Consider the following 20796-nt stretch of genomic DNA (forward strand, 5'->3'; position numbering starts at 1 on the left):
ACGTACATGCATCGATGTGGCTTGTTCTGAATAGCCAGGCCTATCGCCATACCTGCTGGCTCCGTCCCGCAAACCATAGCCGCTCATTCATACCAATGATGAGTGACTGCCGGCCCAAATAGGCGTGGAACTGTGATAGGCTCTCGCGAGGAAAAGCGCCACATGTCGACGCGGAAATAGCTCAGCGCGAGGAAAACCGACAACCAAATTAAGCAGTAGAAAACCACGAGGGCTCTCATTGGGTGCTTGGTCAGAAATGTCCGAGACGTGCTCCTGGTGCCCACTTCCACCCGGCAAAAGCAGAATCGGACGGGCGCGAAGAAGCGACGGAGTGCTCGGTAGGTGGCGGTTTTCCGCGCCGCCTTCGACACCCACCACTGAGGGGGGGCCTCCCCGGTCTCGTCTCGTTGGTTCTCCGTGTCCCACTTCTCTCTCTCTCGTGCGTGCTGGTGTAGACGGACATTTTCTCATGATGCGCTCCGGTGAAGATGGGCTCGGCCTCGTCGTCCTCGTCTCTGCGGCTTCGGTGATGGTCGAGAAGGGCATGTTGTAGTAGGGGAGGCTGGACTCATTACCCTTACGGCCAAAGGGCGACCTGAGGTTACTGAGGGGAGACATAGTGGGTATATTGCTGAGTCTCTTTAGGAATGAGATGAAACAAGTCCTGGCAGTTGGGTTTGCATTGAGATGAGTCTCATGGAATTTATATGATTATGAAGAACAAGCGACGATGATGGCGGCGTTGACTTTGCTCAAGGGGCTTGTCTCTTTCAAGAGTTTGGTCTTGGTGAAGGTCAAGGGGTGGATTGTTTGACTGTTTGATGCAATGGGATAATTGAATAGATGTTAACAGCTATATATGTATATTATCCTCGATCCTTTCTCCGGTACATGGCAGGATATAGACCCAGCTAGGTGAAGCTTCTGTTCTGGCATGGCTCAATATGGGTTTGCCTTTTCCCTATCCACACTGACTGCGTATTCCCACCTGAGTGACCGGTGACAGCAAAATCCATTTTACCTGATCAAGCAACAAGCTCATGTGGTATTCATATGTGAAAGAATTATTGACGATATCATGGGCATTGACCTAGACTTAGTCGAGTTACAGCTTCAACATCGTAATTGTGTCTGACGAAGAGATCGCTCAGTAGTCGGCAGATCACCACCCTACACGGCCCACCCACTGATGCAAACTCTCTTTCGTGTGCGAATTGGGCAAGGCATGGAAACCGTGAGGAATAAGAAAGGGCATGGTGAGCAAAAGACAGAGCAAGTTGTGGTGCGAGGTTGTTCGACACCTGCCAGGGGAAATTGATATCGGAGATAACTCCGCCTAACGCTTTCGGGGGAAGCTCGCCTTATGACAGGCGCTAGGAGGATGCTGCCAAGGAAGACGCTGGCCACGTGGGACGGAGCTGAAATGACGAAGCCGCCTACATTCCAAGTTATCAATGTTAGGCGAGGAGCACCTCCTTCAAGGCCGTCGAGGCTGTATCTGCATACAATCAAATCCTTGGTTGTAAAGATGCCCGGGTCTATTAGGTAGTAAAGTCCGTCCTGGGGAGCCGAGGTTTCATCCCAGGGGACGGACCAAACTGGCAACAGGCTCGCAGGCAGCACCGGCGATCATGTTCAGCCGCAACTTCGGATGTGACTATAGCAGGGGTAATATCGTCTCCTATCATCTCTTATCGTCTAAAAACCCCTAATCTGGCCATGCTGGCATGCTTCATAGGATCAATGAAAGTGAGAGCTGAACAAAGTGTTGCGATTAGTGGTTGATCACTGCGAGTCACCGGGGCCCAGTGCTGGACCAAGGTAGGAGATTCCTAATTCAGTGCCCCACCATTCAGCCTCGACTCCGATAACCCAAAAGTATCCCAATCATCCTAGAGATCGCCGGCAGAGAACGCCTCGTCGTACACAATTTCTTCCAATGAAGATCATCTGGAGCTGTAGCCAAGGTGTTTTTTCCAGCCCATGAGATCAAGCAGGAGGCATGGCTGTTCAAGATGGGTAACTACTCGTACGGTCGGCCCAGCACGTCGCCACTATTTTCTGGGGCCCGCATTGCCGAACAGTGCTAGCTGCTGCTAGGGGGGACGCTGCAATAGCTGAGTGGTCCCCTGCGACGGGCGGAAATCACTTGCCCTCATAATGCCCAGAGCATCCGTCCTCTCCGTCGCGCAAAAAGATTGACGCCATGAAACCACACAATAGATGGACGCGAACCAACGATCATGAACACGACTGCTGTGCGATGAAAGGGCAGAGAAAGTAGCGAGTCGAAACACACAATGGACCAGCTCGAGAACCAAGTTAGCGATCTTCGATACCTCACCCAAAATGGCATCACACCCTTGGCCGAGACCCAATCGAGCTTCTTCCCCTTCAGCCCTGGGCTCTCCCAGTTCCGTCGTCGCCGGCAACAATTCCGCACTCTCGCAACGAGCCGCCTCGGCTTCAATGGGCCACACCGAGCTCGCCAACCAGACGCCATCGTCAGCCGTAGGCGGCAGTAATGGACACGGAGGCACAAAACGGAAGAGCATCGAAGACTCGCCCGGTAGTGGCAATGGCAACAGTAGCAAACAGCAACGTAGCAAGCGCAATCGCTACATCTCCATTGCCTGGTATGTGATACCGCCCGTCCCAGCGACGTGTTTCAATGTTCCACCACATGCAATCGTTGCACCTGTTGTTATATCCCTCCAGCCTGTGTTGCAAATAGCAGACCAGCCACTCGTCCTGCAATTCGTCGCACCGTATCTTACCTCTTGGTTGTCGTCGGTGGCCCCTCCCAGCTAACCATGACTTCGACCTTCCAGTAACGAATGTAAACGCCGAAAGATCAAATGCAATGGGGAGACCCCGTGTCAGAGATGCGGCAACCTCAACCTACGATGCCTGTACGCGCCCAATTGCTGTTCGACCAACTTCAAGGACTCGGACGAGTATAAGGACATGGCCAACACAGTCACGCGGTTACAGGAGCAGGTCGAGACCCTGTTCAACAACATGAATACACTTCGGTCCGAGACGCTGCGGCTGGCACCCATTAACGACCGTATCCTGCCTATACCCCTGAACCTGGGCGCCGGCACACCTGCCTCTACGTCTCCTTCTGCGCAATCCCTAACAAGGGCCGACCTCTCTCAGCTCCGAGACGCTGGTTTTCGGGGCCCGACGAGTGCAAATTTCAATTTGGACATTGCGAGAACCACCCTCCATAAGCTGGGTTACAGTAATATGGACGGCTCGACAGACGGTGGCCATACCGTTCCTGAGGATACACCAGCTGTCTCACCGGCAACTCTGGCACCACGAACCATGGAATCGCAGACCAGCTCCTCTCGCCCAATCGATCCGCTCTGGGAATACGACAAGGAGGAGATGATTCGCCTGTGCAGAGTACACGAGGAGGAAATTGGGATCATGTATCCCGTCGTTCAAATCGAGTCGGTCATCAACCATGTCAAGTTCCTCTGTTCGTGGAAGGATGCTGTCAAGAAGAACTTTGGTCAGCCGACCCAGGGCCAGGGCGACGGCATTGCCGATACCAAATCTCTATTACTGAAGATCGTTCTCTGTATCGGTTTGGTAATAGAGGAACATGGAACCAGCGAGCGTGCGACTAAACTGTTCGAGAGCATGCGGTCGAGGCTTGAGAGAATGCTCATTACAGACCCGAGTGACGTGGCGAACCTCCCTATACTGGCCCTAGTTGCTGGATACCGGTTTTTGACGAACGACGAGATCCTGTCATGGCGCATAATCGGCCAAGTCGCGCGACATTGCATTGAACTCGGTCTTCATCGCCGCGAAACCATTATGCAGATTAAAGACGAAACGGAACGCAGGGATGCAATCCACACCTTCTGGACAGCCTACATCCTCGACCGCAGGTGGAGCTTTGGCACAGGGCTGCCTTATGTCCTGCAGGATGGCGATATAGATTCCCAACTGCCCGGTCCGGTAAGCCATGGATGGCTATCCGCCACTCCTCTCTCGATTTCACGTTGCGCTAACAACCTTAGGATGAGCATCCATTCTTGCATGCCATGATCAGCTATTCCCAACTAGGCGCCAAGGTGTGGGAGTATGTGCGTCACTTCGACCGACCTGTTGACCTACGACCGGCCGAGTTGGAACACTTGGACGGAAAGATCAAGCAATGGTACTCGAACGCCCCGGCCGACGCGCAACTGGAGCTTCCCGACTGGGAGTCAATGCCTCGCCACTTTATACCGGCCACAGCTCCCGAACGAGGATATGACCTGCAACGACAACAGATATGGACCTATCTTCGACTTAACCAGATGCGCCTCTGGCTATATACTCCAGTGCTCCACACTCACAGCAGCATTATAGAGAACATGACGCTTGCCGACCGCGCTGTCAGGCTGGCTAAGAACTGCATCATATATCTGACACATCTGCACAACACGACGAGCCTGTATCGCCGGTCGCAGGTCTTCTATCACCAATTCCTTTCTTCGGCCATAGCCGTCCTGTTTCTCGCATCGTGCCATGCCCCGCTGAACTTCAGCCCCAGCTGCCGCGACGAGTTCTACATGGCGCTGGAGCTCGTGAAGGACCTCTCCTCGAAATCCGACGTGTCCAGGAGGCTATGGCGCACGATCGCGTCCCTCAAAGAAGTGGCGCCGCGCCTGGGCCTGGCCCAGGACGAAGACCCCCATTCCAGCGCCGCACTGACCATGGCGGGCCTGGCGACGGGCCAACATATATCAGCCGCGGCGCCGGCGCAGTCACCACATAAAGCAGCAGCACCGTCGTACCCGCGGGTGGTTCCCCCTTCGCAGCCGCAGCAGCAGGCGCCCTCGGGAACGTCGAGTCCGGCCGTGGCGCCTAACGGGTGGCAGATTTCCAACGAAATGTCCAAGATATTCGAGGGCTACATGGGCATGAACGGCTTCGATGAACGGGCCAACTCGGCGGGCCTGACTGTCGAAGATGACGGGCCTCCGTCGACGCCCTTTGGCGTCGGCGTGGATAAACCGGGAAGTGTATATCAGCATTTTAGGGACATGTTCTAAGGCTAAGGAGACTGGCGGTCCATGGGGTGTCTATCATATCACGATGAGATGGGGCGCGTGGGATTACTTATCCCAGCGCCGCTTTGCTACGATTCATGTTGTCATGCGCAGCTACTGAGCAGCAGAGGTAATAATACCCCCTTCTAGGTCTTAGCAAGGGGTCTATATTTATGTTATGCAACGACGTCACAATGTATATACCACATAATACTTGGAACCAAAACCGCGCGCGTTCCCCACACAGTTTCACTAACCGTCTCTTTTCTCGAACGTTGGTCCCCGTATTAACACCGAAGCTGTCAACGACGGTATCATATCTGTTGTGGCCTTTACATGCCCATGGAACCACCCGGAAGCTCGGTGAGCCCTAGTCATCATCAGTCGGTTAGTCAATTTTCCTTCCGAGGGAAGTGTCACGGGCAGAAAGCTGCAAGTCACCAAGGGGTGGGGTACTACTTACATCCCTCGACGTCCTCCTTGACCTCCTTGGGCACGGCGCACTTGTTGGCGTCGGCGAAGCTCTGCGTCTTGAGCGTCTTGCAGGTCGCGCCGAAGCAGCCGGCGTCGATGGCGTTCTGGAGGGCGCTGCCCTTCCAGCCGAAGACGTAGTCGCCGTGCTGGCCGTAGCCGGTGCTGTTTTTTTTTTTGGTGTGTTGGCATAACGGTGTTCTTGTCTCGGGGAGGCGGAGGGGGGGAGGAGAGAGGAGGAGAGCTTACTTGTCGCCCTGGCTGAATACGAACGGCTGCGACCCGTCGGCCGGCCACAGCGACTTGTCGTTGAACGGCGCCGTGTCCCAGATCACCTCGAACATGAGCTGCGGCAGCTTGACCGGGTGCGTCGACGGGCAGGGGCCGCTATTCTCGAACGTGCCCGAGGCGGGATACGAGACGTGGGAGGTGTGGTCGGGGCTGTCGAGGTTCTTGCCGTCCCAGCACCTGCAAGTTTGATTTCGCGGCGTCAGTCTCTCTCATCTACTACCATCATGTTTTTCCTATTTCTCTCTTTTTTCTTCGTTTTTTTCGTTGTCGAATTTCAGGAGGTGGGCGAGTGAGAATGGCACAACTTATGTCGGGAATCGGATCGTCGTCCGGATACCGCCGGGGCACATCTTGTTGGGCAGTGCGACCGAGTCGACCGTGGAGTCGGCGCAGGGCGCGTAGTTGTCGCCGCCGAAGTTCTTCGCGTTGTAGCAGCGGAAGCAGATGGCGTTCCACTTGGTCACACCGCCCGCAGCTCTCTGCGTGGCGTCGCCTGCCAGCATGCGGAAACCCTGTGTGTTTGTGAGTGTTAACTCGCTTCTTTCCCCTACAGCTTTGCATCACAAAACGAGAAGCACACTTACAGGTTTGAAAGCGGTGACCTTTGATCCGTCGTAGGGGCCCGTATAGTAGACCGTCATCCCTCCCGTCTCGCCGTTCAAGAAACGGTTCGGGATCTGCCCGACGCGCTTGTAGGTCCCGTTGCGGGCCTTGAAGTACATGTTGGCCGTCCAGTAGTTGGACAGGTCCTCGCTGAAGGTGCAGGTGGTGCAATTGGCCATCTCCGAGACGTCGGACTCGGGGATCAGTGCCTGGAAGGCATTCTAATAGCGTCACGATGGATCCTTATGTCAGTTGCTACACAGGTATCACTGGTCCGTCCGGTGAAAGAAAATAAAAGTAGGAACTTACACCGCCGACTACCTACTCAAGCGTCAGTATGATGGCAAGATACCTTGGAGTTAAGTGGGTTGATGCCTACCTGGTGCACGTGTGGCGATGGGTTGTCACCGGGGTTGACGAGTCTGTTCATGAAACTCAGTACATGTCACTTTTGGAGTTTATAGGCATGATTTCACGTACGGGTCGAGACGCTCGACGATGATCTGCGAACATCCAAAACGCAGGACGGCAGCGGCCTGGATGGCTCGCGCCAGCAAGGCGATGGTCGATAGCGTGCTCAGTTGCATCGTTGCTGAAAGTAGGGGGCAGTAAGTGTAACTTGGAGGGTCCTACAGAGGTGGCAGGGTCGCATGCCAAGGGGGAGGGGTGGCCGAGAATAGATACTTATGCATTCCTCTTCCCATGAGCCAGGTCCGACAGCCGGGGGGCACTTGTATATGCGCCCCTCATAACCATCTACCGAGTTGCCAATACAGGCGTGATTGACATCATCAAAATCTTGAATCTTTGAGATAACAGGGTTACTTGCGATTTGGTGATACCGGCTGTGCTCATCTACCGCGTGGGGTCTTGGCAGGGGTTGGCTCCGGGTGAATGTGATTGGCCCATATCATCACTGCGGCAAAACTGCCTTCATTCGCGATATAGTGCTCTCATATTGCTATGGATACACCTTCGGCCAATCAGGTACCAACGTCAGCAGCCAGGATTCCTAATCGGGATCGGTTCCGCAAGTCCAGAGACGTAATCCGGCAGCTGGAAAGGAGGGTCGTGGTTCACATGTATGAAATCCCCTCATCCCTCTAATCCTCAACTAAACCAGAGGAACATGACGTAAATTTCCGGTCAAGCTGTTCAAACACAATACGCAGGCCGAGTTGATGTATACTGATTGCATCATTGTGGGTAAAAACGCTGAGTAAGGACCTAGTCGTACCCTCATTACTTGCCTACTGGACGACCCCTAAGACCAAGCGCCAGAGAACACAATGATCAGCCTCAACCAAACGCTACCCTCCATACCCCGGATAGCCCTACTCATTCCTGGCCAGGCTGACAACCAGTCAGCCACGAACGAAAATAGATGAATGGTTCTTGTTAGCTTTTGGCATTTGTTAAACTTACCTCAGAGTATGCTAATAGGGGTTGTAAAGAGAGCCTGAAGAGTATTAGATCCTACCTTTGAAGCCCGCCATGTCAGATCAATTGGCTACTGTCTCAAAGTAGTGTCGAATGCACATACGTAGAAATCTTCCTCTCGGGCTCTAAAATGAAAGGGAGCGCTGGATTGACCAGCTGATTTCTGTGCTTCGCCCCCTCATCTGCGCTGCCGGCTCTGTTGGTTTTTCCTCGAATGACTCCAAAATAATATGGCGATGGCCGACATGAAAGCGACAACGATAAAGCCTCCGAGGATTACAACTATAAGAAATGTATCGTTGAGTTCAGCTCTCGGCTCCAGCTTAGTATTTCCATTGGTTGCGATCTTGGTTAAATCAACCAGGCAATAGCACCCAGTTAAACTTGACAGATCTTGTTGTTGGTAGTATGGAATGGACATCTGTTATCGAACAGTGGTCGAGATTATGGAAGCAGTTTGATGTGTTCTCGGAGTAATGGTACAGATATAGGAATGGTGTGTTCCCCCGAGAAATAGATATAAATATAACCCAGACAGATGGGATTGGTAACCCGGCGTTCGTAAATCGTCATAGAGGTAAGTGTTGTGATGAGTGGGTTCATGCAATAAAAACTCATTTGCGGTTCGTTAACCATCAGTACCTGCAGATATGATTGTATGTTGGATAAGGATGATCCATATCGAGATGGGGAAACAGCCAGTCTTATGCATTCAAGAGGGCTGCCGCTTTTAGTGGGCAAACATAATGAAGGCGATGGGAGTTTAAAAATTCAACTCACGCAAATTCGTCATAGGATTCATATGCAAGGATCAAGGTAGTGGTGCGGAATGCCAGGCGATGACGGTGTTGGGCGGTGACACCAAGAGCGTCCGCCGAAACGATCACAATCAAGGAGTATGTGCTAAATATGAGCTGGCCCCAGCTATTTCTGGTGCCTGGTGACGGACTTGCGCATGGAATCACTCGCTAGGGCTCAAAAGCCGTTGTTTTGTCGCGTGCTCTCTTCCTGTCTTTACCGGTTCTCTGGGGTAGGTTGCAGGGTTCATCATGCCAGTCGGATCTTTGACCCCTGCACTACCCCTGATACCGGAACCGCATGCAGGATCCGACCCCGGTTCCGGAACCGTGGCACGGGAATTTCAGCTGAGAATGTGCATTCCTAGATCCAACCACATGCCTTAGGAAGTTCCCACCCCCTTACATCCTTGCCATGCAATATGCTTGTCAAAAGGTTGATGGAATGCTTCTTCTGGAGAGAATTGCCGTTTTCGTTCACCATAAACTCCTGAAGCCACGATGATGTTATCAAGCTGTCATAAGATAGCACTGGACAACTTCACAGTTTTAGTGTTTGATTACTAGATACACGATCCCGCCTCATATCATCTACCAATGTCGTTCATCGTCAGCCCGCCAACCTAATGGCCAAACGATCCCTCCCTCTCAACACTCACCTACCCTTTTCTGTTAAAACACCCATATCTTCTCTTTTACTTGCGCTACCGGGGCGAATAGAGTGATTGGGCGCCTCGGACACTCAAGGATTTAAAGGAGGGAAACGGCTTTATGCCCTGCTCTATCTAAAAGAGCAAGGGTCCTCCTCGCTCATGGGCGAGACAGACCCTCTGTAGCCGGGAGTCTTGTCCGACGGCGTCAACCTGCTGACAGTGGTGTCACTACGTTGTATGTCGCAATTGACCCTCAATTGAGCTTGCGCCGCCTGTGTCCCGCCTGTCCCGGCTGGATAAGACTGGAAGCTAGGCTGGGGCTCATGCATACTACTACCGCCTGATCGAGTGGCCACTGAATCCGATAAGCCAGTTCGATAATTATTTAGAGTATCGCCACCCTTGGGATATACCTCAGGATACTCAGTTTCCGAATCGTCTTCCAGTCCCACATTGGAGAGATCGGAGCCCATCGCATCAAGGTCTGGTTGAATTTCGCGTAGGTCTTGGGCTCCTAGACAGGCCTTTGTAGCTGGCTGCGGTTTCGAATCCTTAAAATCAGGACACATAGCATTGATTTGAGGCTGTATGTAGGGCTTCCCATCCTTAACCCCTGTACTTCCACTGGTCCTCGGCGGCGATAAGGCTTCATCATTTGGTATTCCATTTAAGCTAGTAGCGCCATTGCGAGCATTGACTCCATATGTGTTGGCTGGGTCGATTTGTGGCGCAGGGTCAAACGAAGGAGCTCCTATAGTTGGCTGGTTTTCCCAGTCCGGGTGGGCGGCAGTATCATTATTGACACTTCTGCCATATGGGAGGCCTCCCACGGATCTGTTCGGAAATTGGTGTCCCACGGGCTCCTGGTTTGAATACGGGTTGTACGGGGGGCTCGAGGGTAGTCTGGAGCAAAGCCCTGATTCGTGCCGTGGAAGTTCCTCTGACTTATCGGTCGGCACATCCTTGTCCCTTTTCTTGAACCAATTCATGCAGCAGACAATAAGGGCAAAAATCACTATTCCAGCCCCAATGATGACTCCAATAATGGTAGCCTGCGTCGAAAACTGATCTGATCCAGCAGCTTCGACGCCTGACTGGTTTTCTTCAGCCATTGAGTGAGTCTAGGCGTTGGGACTTTTCTTGATTGCAGGTAATTGTATTAGGACGGGTGTGATGTAGCTTTGTATTCGATCGAAATCTAAGTTCGTATGCAATAAATGCTTTTTCCTTCTCAACGCTGGTATGCTTTGGCTACTCCTCCAGCTCTAGTGGGCCGTATTATATGAATTACAAAGTAGTGCCTAAATCGTAGATTACACAGATCTGATAGACGCATTCTTTGACGACAGCCATATAATGCACGTGAAAGCAGACCTTACAACATCTCGATAGGCAAGCAAAGGTCACCTCTACATTGTAAAACATGCATGACCACTCGGAGGCATTCAGGCAAAGAATACCGGCCAATTAACCGTTGAATTTGAAACTTATGGGATGGTCATGCAGCATAATGGCATTGTAAAATCGAACAAAGAGGAGGCCACCGGCGCACAAGCAACATCATGTGAGGGCATGCAACAAAGGAGCAGTCCTCGAGAGCTGAAGCAGCATTCCTCCACAAAGAATACAAGGGTCGAAGAGCTAGTCTTCTAGATATGAGCGATGCTTGGTTTCTCTACCATTCGGTTCAAGTTTCCGTCATATGCGCCTATGTCCCTATTCTAACGAGGATACATAATTAGCTTCAATTGCTTCCACTAACACTTACCGTACTCTGGCAGGGTACCATTATTCACAATGGCAGCGCAGGCCTTCTCCGCCTGAAGGGAAGAGGCCCTCCGCGGTGTACATGCCGACAAGCGTGAGGGACAAGGTGGAGCAGTAGAAGATGTGCATCCGGTACTCGTCCCAGACATCCTCCAAGCCCAACTCGGGGACGTTCGTCACGGCCTTTTGGCCCGCTTCGTACAAGCACTTGAGGTAGTGCCTGAGGATCTCCTTCTCTTGCCTCCGTGGGTCCTCGACGGTCAACGCGCCATCGAAGAAGTAGGCCAGGTCGTGGAAGGGCGGGTCGAAGACGACGCACTGGAAGTCCATGAAGCTCGGCACGCCGCCGTGGCGGATGAACGTGTTGGCCACGTGAGCGTCGCCGTGCCTCATGCAGTGGTGCTTCGTTAGAGGAAGAGCGCGCGGTAGGCCTTGCGCATGCGCTCGCGGTCGAGTAACTGCTCCGGTACTGGTGGTCGGACGGATTCGCCGAAGCGAGCCTCCCAGGGTTGATGCTCCAGGAGTTGCATGATGACGCCCTTCCATGGGTTGGTTTCGTTGACCTCGCTCTCCCGTCAGCCAGGGGTAGTCCTTCACGAACTTTTGCCACGTACCGGCGTGGATTTCGGCCAACTGTGCTACGTTGGCTTTGTCTACTTCCACACTCCGCGGCTATGAGTTGGATGTGCGTGTTAGCATTCCCATATTGTCCCCGATTGTAAGACTCAAAATACAGGGGAAGAACCTACCTCCTTGAGGATTCCAAACTTGCTGTCGCTACCAGACGGGCCGTCCATTATGATACCCTTGGACTTGACGGTGCCGCACCAGTATGTAGTCGGCAGGCGCAGGCCGATGTTGGGAGCGACGTAGTAGAAGAACTCGGCCTCCCTCTGGAGGACCTGGACTACACCCGGCAAACATGCGTATGTATACCGATGTGTAGGCATGTTTAAATATAAACCATACCCATACAAGGGGGAAAGCATATTTGGTGAGGCAAGGCTCATTTCTCGCCATCATCTGCCTGCGGCGCAGCACTCTACATCCCTGTTAGATTCCGTGTCATCCTCTTCTAATATTTCCCGTATTTCCGTCCTATCACCGGTTATCTCAATTTGCCATTATCATCCCACTTCAAGGATTGTCTGAATTCCCATCTTTCCTTCGCTCGGCCGTGCTTACATGCCATCCTTTCTCATCAACAGAATCCTCTTCAAGAACCATATCTTTGTCCCATGGCGGACGAAACATTCATTCCGTACTGGAAGCCCCTCGGCGTAGGCTCCGGTCCCAACTCCTGGGTCTTTTACGCCGTGGCTAAGGTTGCGGGCCGCTACCGCCCCGTTGCCGTTGTCTCCAGCGTGGGTGGCTTCGAGGAGTCACTGCACGGGCCCCCCGCTGGTGGCCTGCTGCCGACGCATCGCCGCCATCTTCTCCGACCCGGCCAACCGCACGGCCATCCGCGGCGAGCTAGGCCTAGCCGCCACGTACTACGCCGATCATGGCGACCTGGTCGACGGGCGCCGCCCCGCGCCGGCCGAGTTGCCGGAGCTCACGCGGGAGGACCCCGGCGACCCCCGCCGCCGCCGACCGTGGGATCGCGCCGGCGTGCAGCCGTTCCCCTTCATCACGGCCTCGCTTCTGCAGGGCGTGGCGCTCGACCCCACGTGCGGGCGCACGGCGCCGAGCCGTCCGGAGCCGCTGCGCACCGTGTACCGCGACGCCGACATCGAGTGGGGGATGGTGGTCTTGGACATCACGGACCCGGCCGCGGTGCGGTACGGCATCGTCGGCTTTAGGATCGGCATGGCCAAGTTCGTCGCGTCTGTGGAGGGACGAAGGGCACCGTTCCAGGGGGCCAACTTTCAATGCGAGGAGGGGCCCCCCAGGGTCCTCGAAGAGGTGCGGCCGCGAAAGGCCATGTCGGCGGCTGATTACAAGGCGAAGTTCGAGTATGCCGCCTTGGTCCGGGATGCTTCGCAATACAAATATGATATGGAATTGCTGGCCTCGGTACCGCTGGTGGATGATGCGGCCTTTAGCCTGGTATGGCCATCAGGCGAAAAGGGTGAAGAGGGTAACCTGCTGTCCATAACAAACTTTTCTATCAGCACCGAGAGCCCGGAGCCCTCGGACCAGATCATCAGGAAGACAATCTGACAAAGCTTACATCTAGATGATCCCAATATTTCTGTTCTGGACGAGGTGCGCAACCTTGCTGGTTTCCAACCCATTCTTCAACAGTGCCTGCTACAAAACTCTTGGAATATTGGAAATAATCTCTCAGCCGGCCGACTTATTCGACTCGCATTCAATGAAAACGGTTATTTACGCTTGGAAAAGTTGAAGGACCTTTCTGCTCAGTCTATCTCGGCGGCCCTGGAATACAACCTAGGGATGGCTGATACGATCAAGTCGCTCAGTCTCTGTATCGATAACGTCCAGAGCACACCTGCCCAGCTTGCCGAAGCACTCTCGCGGTCCAGCGGCTTAGGAGAGATATGTTTACTACAGAATCCTACGCGTGAAAGCGATACGCTAAGTGCTCAGCTTTTCGCGGAGCTCGCTTCCCGGCCTCAAATTGTATCGCGTATCAGACTAACATTCACGGGTGCGTACTCAGCTGCTCTACGCAAGAATTTCTGGTTACCGACAAGTATCAGCTTAACAACATTGGTCATTTTCCCCGTCCAACAGATGTTCGTCCGGTTCAAACGGAGAATGTCTTGGAGCTTTGAGTTCGATTACGACACGGTCCATCTAAGTGACAGACTCCTCAGGCCGGAGCACTTCGCCGCCGGCTTTCCCGTCTGGGTCTCCACGCTGGAATCGAGGGATAGCTGGATGTTCGAAGAGTCCGCCCCCTTCTTCAGTTTCTCCAGCGGCCCAATATCCCTGTCCGAGGACCCGCTCTCGGCGGCCGAGACGACCCCCATTCTCTGCGAGAACTTGTCCTTGCCGGATCGGATGCCGGATCGGACCTACTGCGCGCCGCGGGCTCGCGACCTGGTCCCCAGCGGCTGGACCGTCCTCGTGTCGCAGGAGCAGGACATGGAAACACGGTTCGACGGCCCGCCCTACATCCGCTACGCTTTCGTCCGCGCTCGCGGCCAGCCCATCGTCGTCGAGGACCCGCCGTCCTCGCCGCCGGGACCCGAAAAACTCAAGGTCGTCGGGCTCAAGGAGTTTATGTCTGCCACGGCACCCGAGGTGGACCCCGCCGTTGTGGATATGCGGCTCGAGGATATGCGGCTCGAGGATGCGGGTAAGAGGGTTAAGGCGTGGGCGGCGGCTAATAATTGCGGGACACCATGGCCCGCCGGTCTCGATCCTCTGTCGGTGTTGACCCAAGGGGGAGGCGGCGACTTTGCTCTTGGAATGCTTAGGTGATGCCAGGAAGCGGAACGAAAAGTTTCGTAAGGCCACGGAAGAAGATCCAGAAAGTGAGTTTGAAGCGGGCCCCGCCACTCAACTGATCCGTCAATTCAGATGCCGCTGACATCGAATCTGATTCTTATTTTAGATTGGAGCTGGTATCCCGAATTATCGGTCTCTCGGTCTCTTTGAACATACACATACGTATTCGACCCGTACATCAGTCGGTGCAAATGAGAATATCGAGACAGCATAATACTGGTGAAAAGTGCTGGTGAAAGACAGTCTGTTGTAACCATGTGACTGAGAGTGTGACAGGCTGTGATAGGCGTCGCAGCGGGTATCTGTTTCGTGTCGTCTTTCGTTTAGATAAATAGGTAGTCATTTATACATAACCTATCTCAAGTAAGCAGTATGTAATTTTACTTAATTTACTTAATTATATATATATATAAGAACGAAGAGATGCACACTCTACACTTCCAGCTAAGGAGACACGCCTCGCCCTCCTTTAGCCCAGCGTACTGTATACTTCCCCTCCCACCATTCCTCTGTCAAGGCATCATAAAAGTCAAGTCTTATCCCTTCATTAGCCTTAAGAAACTTGCTAGCCACCCACCACTACTCCAATCTCCTGACTCTATTCTATCCTATTAGTGGTTGTAGAGGGTGACAACGTTTGCTGCTATCGCAGTGTGGTATGTAAATCACTGTAAGAATCGGAAATCGGGTGTTGAAGTGTCCCAGACCAACGTCGGTAGGAGAAACTTCTTCCAGAGGGTGAGGACAGGCAATGGATTCTTTTCCAATTGCTAGCTCGATTCCAATCCATTTGCGTACAGCTTGGGCAAAGTCATTGCTCGAATCTTACCATATGGGATGCAAGATGATGGCATGCTTTTTGGATGGTTTGATGTCATCCTTTTTTCTGTATCCGCTCCTTTTCATGGTGGTTCTATTAGGTATTGATAAATTATTTCCCTGGGGAGTTGGGAAGTGATGCAGTCTTGAAAGCCCCTTGGGGCTTGGCGGTGGTGGTGTGTGATAAGAACCCTAGCTCGTCCCGATCCTCGCTATCCAAACTTGTGAACGGCAACAAGACCTAGCACGAAACATGTTTGTCGGGCTGGTTTCTTTTTCTTTTTCTTTTTCTTCCTTCTCGGCGGTCTAGACTTGGGGCTTCTTCTCCTTGCCCTCCATTTCCTGCATATGCCTCAGTGTCGGCGCGCTCCATCCGGTATGCCCCCTCGCGAAGTAGCATGCCACCGGGATGGTACAGGTGAGAACCCAGACACCGAAGAGGCCGACGATGAACCAGTTCCAGACCCACGTGTTGGCCTGGACCTGTTCGAGATAGGTTTGCTTGTATCGCGCCTCCCACGCTACGTCATCGATGTTGAACTGCATGGCTCCCGCTGGGCCCCTGTCTATCGTTGGACGCCGGCGTCCGTTTCCTTTTGCTTTTCCAACGGTGTTTCGAGTATGGGCGGGTATGCCTGTTTCTGGAGCGTTCGTCGCACAGTGTATGATGTCGTACAGTGATATATCAACTCACGATGAGGAAAAAGGCGACGGTATATGCTTGTTTGGTTGCAGGAACAATGTATGGGGTGCGTGTATCACCACAGCAATGAAGATGTTGAGAGGAAGTGACGCAACTAGAATCGAGCTCAGCAAACCGGTTCTGTTTTCTTCATCGTTTTTGCATAATAAGGGGGCTCGGCTTTAATTTAATATGGTCTTGGTGGATCACGGGTGGGCCGTACATTGGGATCATCGCATGGGCTTTTAGATCACACCACCATGCGCGGATGGCCCGGGTGGACACCGGTCGAATCGGCACACGTGCAGAGCTGACAACAAAGAGATTCATGCGGTAACACACGGACAGAAAAAAAATATACATTGCCAACTCTCTTGCGAAACGGAGAAAACGATGGGCTTGCTACAGACGCAATGGAGATACGATGCCTCACACTCGCTCGTTATCAGAAGGGGTTACATCGTGTGCTCTTTTGGTGGGGGCATCTCGAGCTACAGAAAGGCTGGTAAATCATCGCCTTGGTGAACAGTGGAACCGAATACTACTCTTCAGGTGCCGCTCACGGTGCGTGCTGCCGACTCCCCGTCCTGCCATGTCCCCCGATGCCGAAGCCCAGTTCCGTCGTGGGCGCCGCACGAATTAAGTAGTGAACCTCCGTCTCCAATTCCGCATCGAACATGTCCTCCAACTCCGAATATCTCTTTCGCACATCGCGCGATCCGTGCGACGATCGCCTTCATTCTGTGATTCAATTGGATCGCCACCATGTCGGCCCACCCCCTTCACGCCATGCGGCACAGGGGGGCCCTCCTTCCTTTCCAGCGGGCCGCTCCGGCGGCGCAGTCTTGAGCCTCCTCCCACCAGGGTGGCTGCCGATCCCGGGAGATGATGTTGGCCGCCGCACTATTCACGTCCCAACCACCAACCTCCCATCTCTGTCTCCATCTCCGTCTGCGCCCCTCCGTCTTCATCAGGCGTAGACACCACGTCCGCTGATCTTTACTACATCTTGCCTCCCCCTCCCCTCCTTTTTCGCTTCCCCATGCCCGGCCCTGAGCCGTTTGAGGACTTTCTCGTTCGCCAGGTTCTGCACGCCCAGGATCCGCTCGCACCGCGAGCCGGTGACCGCGACCAGGCAGATGGTCACTACGATGGCGAACGCGAGGGGGATCAGAGCGAGGGGCCAGCTGGCCTGGGAGTCGAACCAGGAGAGCGCGGGCACTTTGAGGTCGACCTTGTGGAAGATGGATGCACCGGTCTCGTTCGAGGGACCGGGGGCTGGGGCGGTGGTGGCGGTGTTGCTTGCGGCACCGATACCGGCAACGGCGTCGGCTCGGACGGCTAGCGCTGGAGTGGGAGGGGGGATGGAATGAGCGAATGAAATGATCCGTCGATGTAGAGTAGAAACGAAAAAGAAAAAAAATGAAACTTTTCCAAAGGACACCGTCGTCGATACTAGCATGCAATACAGGTGAGTTGAATTAGAGGGTCGAGGCACTTACCAGCAGTTGAGCTTTCTGAGAAGACCGACATCTTAGGTATCGTCGCGGTTGCTACGTGGAATGACATGATCGCATTGGATCTTCGGCACCGAAAGAGCAGTAAATGGAGGCATTAGTCGAAGTCCATGTATTGAAGAAGGGCGTACGTAGCATGGCCACAAAGGACCCTGTAGCTCCAATAGGGAACAGCACAAAATCCATTGTTTGCGACGGTCGCGGATGATTGCCGGTTCTGTACGGCGGTCTACCGGATCGCACACTGGTGGATTGAAAGGCAAGTGAGCATATGAAATCAGTTAAGTGCAAGCAGCGAGAGTTTGGTCGAAGATGGCAAGTCACAGAGAAGGTCAAATGATGGGTATTGCGTTATCTCATTGATGAGCAATGTACCTGGAGGCAGGCATGGTGGTGTTGAGGAATGCCTAACATCATACAAAGAAGCCAACCAACCAACAACAAAGTGCCCCAAGCCAACACCCGCCAATTCCAAACAGTCTCTACTCTGTCCTGACTGTTGGCATCGCGAAAGCTCCTGTAATGCATGCCTGTGCCCTGTACAACGTGAGTCCTGTTCCGTGACATGAGCTCCAAGCATCAACCACCAACCCCCTTTCGTCTCTGAGCAGGCTTCTTCGTCCTCCTCCAGTATTCATATGTGATCACGGCTCCTTCGCTCGACAGAAGATAGCAATCTCCTCCAACACGACATCATCGATGAACTCCCTGGGGTGCGACCTTGGGGAAGCGGCCAGGCGGTGGGCGATGCGCTTCGCCATGTCGTCCTCGCGCACGGGCTTGCGGAAGTGATAGACGAAGAGGACCATTAGGACGACCCAGCCGCTGCCTAGCGCGGCGAGGAAGGCGGCGAGGATCTGTACCTGGGTGGGGACGGGAAGGAGGCCTTGGCTCGCGGGTATCGCGGGCGGGCTGATGGCTTGCGCAGAGGCCGACATGGTCAATCACGGCTTTCGCCACGCCAATGATGATAGCGCAGGAGAGCAGAAGACAGGGTGGATCGATCGCTAGCCACAAGATCTCTACAAGATCTCCTATCGGGAAAAAGTCTCAAGCTGAGACTTTCTTCACTGCCGGGGAGGAAGAGGGCGTGTCATTGACACCGAGTGGTTGACTGTGTGCCAAGAATCGTGATTCTTCTGGTGAACTGGTACCACCTTGGGAAGAGAGATGTACGAAGACCTCCTTCCCCAAAGGAAGCCGTGGCTTACAAGTCGGAAACCAAGTGGGATCCTTCCTCCCATTCTTCCATCGAGCTTTCCCTCCCTCCGACTACTCAGTTCCTTCCATTCGTTGCCGAACTGCAGCTCATGCACATCACGTGTCACACATATCGGACCAGGGGGGCTGTCACGGCAGTCAAGTGATTCGGATGACAAGCCGTATGATGACGGAGGCTGGGCCAGCATTTAGCCGAAAACCTGGGGTAAGGATAGATTGCCGTGGCTGCCACGATAACTGCGTACATAGATTGATTGCATTGCATTTGCATATCCAGGTAGCGCGGCATTTGACGGTGCGACGTTACCAAGCCACCTGATTTGAAGCGACGCCGGCAAGTGCGACGCAAACTGCCACCTTCGACGGGCGTGCATTCCCGTAAAGCTGTACACGACAACACCTTCCTCCGAGTCACCTCATTCTATCCGTCATGGAAGGCAGGACCAGCACGTGGTATGTGCAGCTTCGCGGTCTGCCTTCACTCGGGTTACGAGATGCGACATAGATGCGAAACGCGAGTAGTCTACCATCGAGACGGCCATGCTCCCATACGAACAGATCATCCCGGCTTCTCGAGGCTTGTCGCACTCGACCCGTGGCCTTGAAATCCTGTCACCATAGGCTTACCAATCAAGGACGACATGGGAGTTGCATGCATATTGGAGATCGACGCAACCCAGCTTCGCAAATACTTTCCATCATGCGACAGGCGTGACGGTATTACAGTGCATGATTACCTCAACGCACCATGTCTAGTACAGTGAGTTCACTTGAAGCCAGCTACTAGAGCCCGGGAGAGGCGGATACGAACAGTATCGGATACTTAGGGCACCTCCGATGCATCTCAGGTGCAGCATCCAGAAGGCATTTTGCCAGCCCCCAGCGTTCTTGAATGTTCCAGTACGAATCTGCAGTCATTTGGTTTGAGTATTCAACACTTACCGTTCTTGGTGCTGCTTCAAGGTTCGCACATTGAGGAGACTCTCGTAGAGCTCTCGCCTGCACTTGCCAGACGAAGTCAAGACGGCAAAGTCAACGGAGACAGCGCCGGACTCCAGGAGACATGACCGCCCCCAACGGCCTAAACCATCGACTGTTGGCGCAGAAGACTCGGGAGGACCGGCAGATGCTGGCCAGTGATACGGCCGTCCAGGAGCCGCATCCGGTTCGCTTCTTTCCTCTCCCACTCACCCAAGAAAACATAAACCTGTAGTGTGATAAACTCTGCAGCAGCCGCCTGCGCATGAGCTCTGGACTCTGGAGACCATGATCTCATGGACTTGTACACCTATTTCCGTCTAGAGCCAAGTGCGCGAACTAAACCAGCCTCTCCTTCTTCTTCTGATCGTGCCATGAGTCATCGCATTCCGACTGCATACTCCCCGAGACGCGGGAGAATCGAGATACTTTTTTAACTTCTGACCCCCGCACCCACCAGCGCATCTGCTTCGAAGCAGGGAGCTCCCGGTCAGCTTCGCAAGCACCAAAAACAGGGAGGACCGTGGCAGAGAAGAGCTTGTTGGCAGCCCGCACCCGAACAATGGGGTTTGGGGGGACGGAAAGCCGGGCGCCCCGTGGGTGTGGGAATATGGATGAGACCATGTTGGGTCCAGGAGGCCGGCATTGCGCGTCGCGCTGTCTTGACTGAGGCGATGCGCTTGATGGCTGGGTAAGTGCCTAGTGAGTAAGTACGAAAATCTAGAGCATGGTTGCGTGATCAACCACCAGTCAGAACATAAACTTATTAAGGCCGAGCCGAGGCTGGGGATGTGTGTCGCGTTTCGTATTGATCTCCGCAGTGCCGAGGAAGGACGGTTTCGCCATTCGCTGATGGATGTCAAAACGCACGTGGGGGTGGCGCGCTTATTCCGCCGACGGAGGGTATCCCAATGGTTTGGGAAAGACGGGCATGAGGGAAGAAGGTTTGACTCGCGCGAGAACCGCTTAATGTTCGTACGGAGGATCCCGTTCTATCGCCGTCGCGCCCCCCTTGTCGGTCGTACGAAAACGGACCAGAGGAAGACATTGAAGGGAAATGGCTGGGAAAAGTCTAATACG

General features: G+C 53.7%; 10 protein-coding genes across 10 annotated transcripts; 3 read left to right on the top strand and 7 right to left on the bottom strand.

The window, feature by feature from the left end:
• Positions 1–87: 87 nt before the first annotated feature.
• On the bottom strand, positions 88–618 carry PG994_009631 (uncharacterized protein; the record flags this gene model as incomplete). The annotated part of the gene is made up of 1 exon (XM_066861040.1): positions 88–618. One exon carries the CDS (start codon positions 616–618, stop codon positions 88–90), a length of 531 nt encoding a protein of 176 aa, XP_066713210.1.
• A 1731-nt stretch (positions 619–2349) lies between these two features.
• PG994_009632 (fungal-specific transcription factor domain-containing protein) lies at positions 2350–5060 on the top strand (the record flags this gene model as incomplete). Its single annotated transcript, XM_066861041.1, has 3 exons — positions 2350–2636; positions 2832–3978; positions 4041–5060. 3 exons carry the CDS (start codon positions 2350–2352, stop codon positions 5058–5060), a joined length of 2454 nt encoding a protein of 817 aa, XP_066713211.1.
• A 329-nt stretch (positions 5061–5389) lies between these two features.
• On the bottom strand, positions 5390–7009 carry PG994_009633 (uncharacterized protein; the record flags this gene model as incomplete). The annotated part of the gene is made up of 8 exons (XM_066861042.1): positions 5390–5427; positions 5521–5693; positions 5778–5996; positions 6168–6331; positions 6404–6631; positions 6732–6743; positions 6802–6844; positions 6903–7009. 8 exons carry the CDS (start codon positions 7007–7009, stop codon positions 5390–5392), a joined length of 984 nt encoding a protein of 327 aa, XP_066713212.1.
• Positions 7010–9440: 2431 nt separating this feature from the next.
• Positions 9441–10424, bottom strand: PG994_009634 (uncharacterized protein; the record flags this gene model as incomplete). The annotated part of the gene is made up of 1 exon (XM_066861043.1): positions 9441–10424. The coding sequence occupies one exon, from the start codon at positions 10422–10424 to the stop codon at positions 9441–9443; it is 984 nt and encodes a 327-aa protein (XP_066713213.1).
• A 676-nt stretch (positions 10425–11100) lies between these two features.
• On the bottom strand, positions 11101–12029 carry PG994_009635 (uncharacterized protein; the record flags this gene model as incomplete). The annotated part of the gene is made up of 2 exons (XM_066861044.1): positions 11101–11751; positions 11829–12029. 2 exons carry the CDS (start codon positions 12027–12029, stop codon positions 11101–11103), a joined length of 852 nt encoding a protein of 283 aa, XP_066713214.1.
• Positions 12030–12317: 288 nt separating this feature from the next.
• On the top strand, positions 12318–14472 carry PG994_009636 (uncharacterized protein; the record flags this gene model as incomplete). The annotated part of the gene is made up of 3 exons (XM_066861045.1): positions 12318–12483; positions 12557–13159; positions 13259–14472. 3 exons carry the CDS (start codon positions 12318–12320, stop codon positions 14470–14472), a joined length of 1983 nt encoding a protein of 660 aa, XP_066713215.1.
• A 1152-nt stretch (positions 14473–15624) lies between these two features.
• PG994_009637 (uncharacterized protein) lies at positions 15625–15864 on the bottom strand (the record flags this gene model as incomplete). The annotated part of the gene is made up of 1 exon (XM_066861046.1): positions 15625–15864. One exon carries the CDS (start codon positions 15862–15864, stop codon positions 15625–15627), a length of 240 nt encoding a protein of 79 aa, XP_066713216.1.
• A 1178-nt stretch (positions 15865–17042) lies between these two features.
• On the top strand, positions 17043–17345 carry PG994_009638 (uncharacterized protein; the record flags this gene model as incomplete). Its single annotated transcript, XM_066861047.1, has 1 exon — positions 17043–17345. The coding sequence occupies one exon, from the start codon at positions 17043–17045 to the stop codon at positions 17343–17345; it is 303 nt and encodes a 100-aa protein (XP_066713217.1).
• Positions 17346–18161: 816 nt separating this feature from the next.
• PG994_009639 (uncharacterized protein) lies at positions 18162–18455 on the bottom strand (the record flags this gene model as incomplete). The annotated part of the gene is made up of 1 exon (XM_066861048.1): positions 18162–18455. One exon carries the CDS (start codon positions 18453–18455, stop codon positions 18162–18164), a length of 294 nt encoding a protein of 97 aa, XP_066713218.1.
• A 1127-nt stretch (positions 18456–19582) lies between these two features.
• On the bottom strand, positions 19583–20340 carry PG994_009640 (uncharacterized protein; the record flags this gene model as incomplete). The annotated part of the gene is made up of 4 exons (XM_066861049.1): positions 19583–19625; positions 19681–19867; positions 19930–20026; positions 20170–20340. The coding sequence occupies 4 exons, from the start codon at positions 20338–20340 to the stop codon at positions 19583–19585; spliced, it is 498 nt and encodes a 165-aa protein (XP_066713219.1).
• Between the last annotated feature and the right edge of the window lie 456 nt (positions 20341–20796).

Source organism: Apiospora phragmitis (genome assembly GCF_038363925.1).
Source record: "Apiospora phragmitis strain CBS 135458 chromosome Unknown utg000009l:1.0-1189150.0:1.0-1190623.0, whole genome shotgun sequence".
NCBI classification, from domain to species: domain Eukaryota; kingdom Fungi; phylum Ascomycota; class Sordariomycetes; order Amphisphaeriales; family Apiosporaceae; genus Apiospora; species Apiospora phragmitis.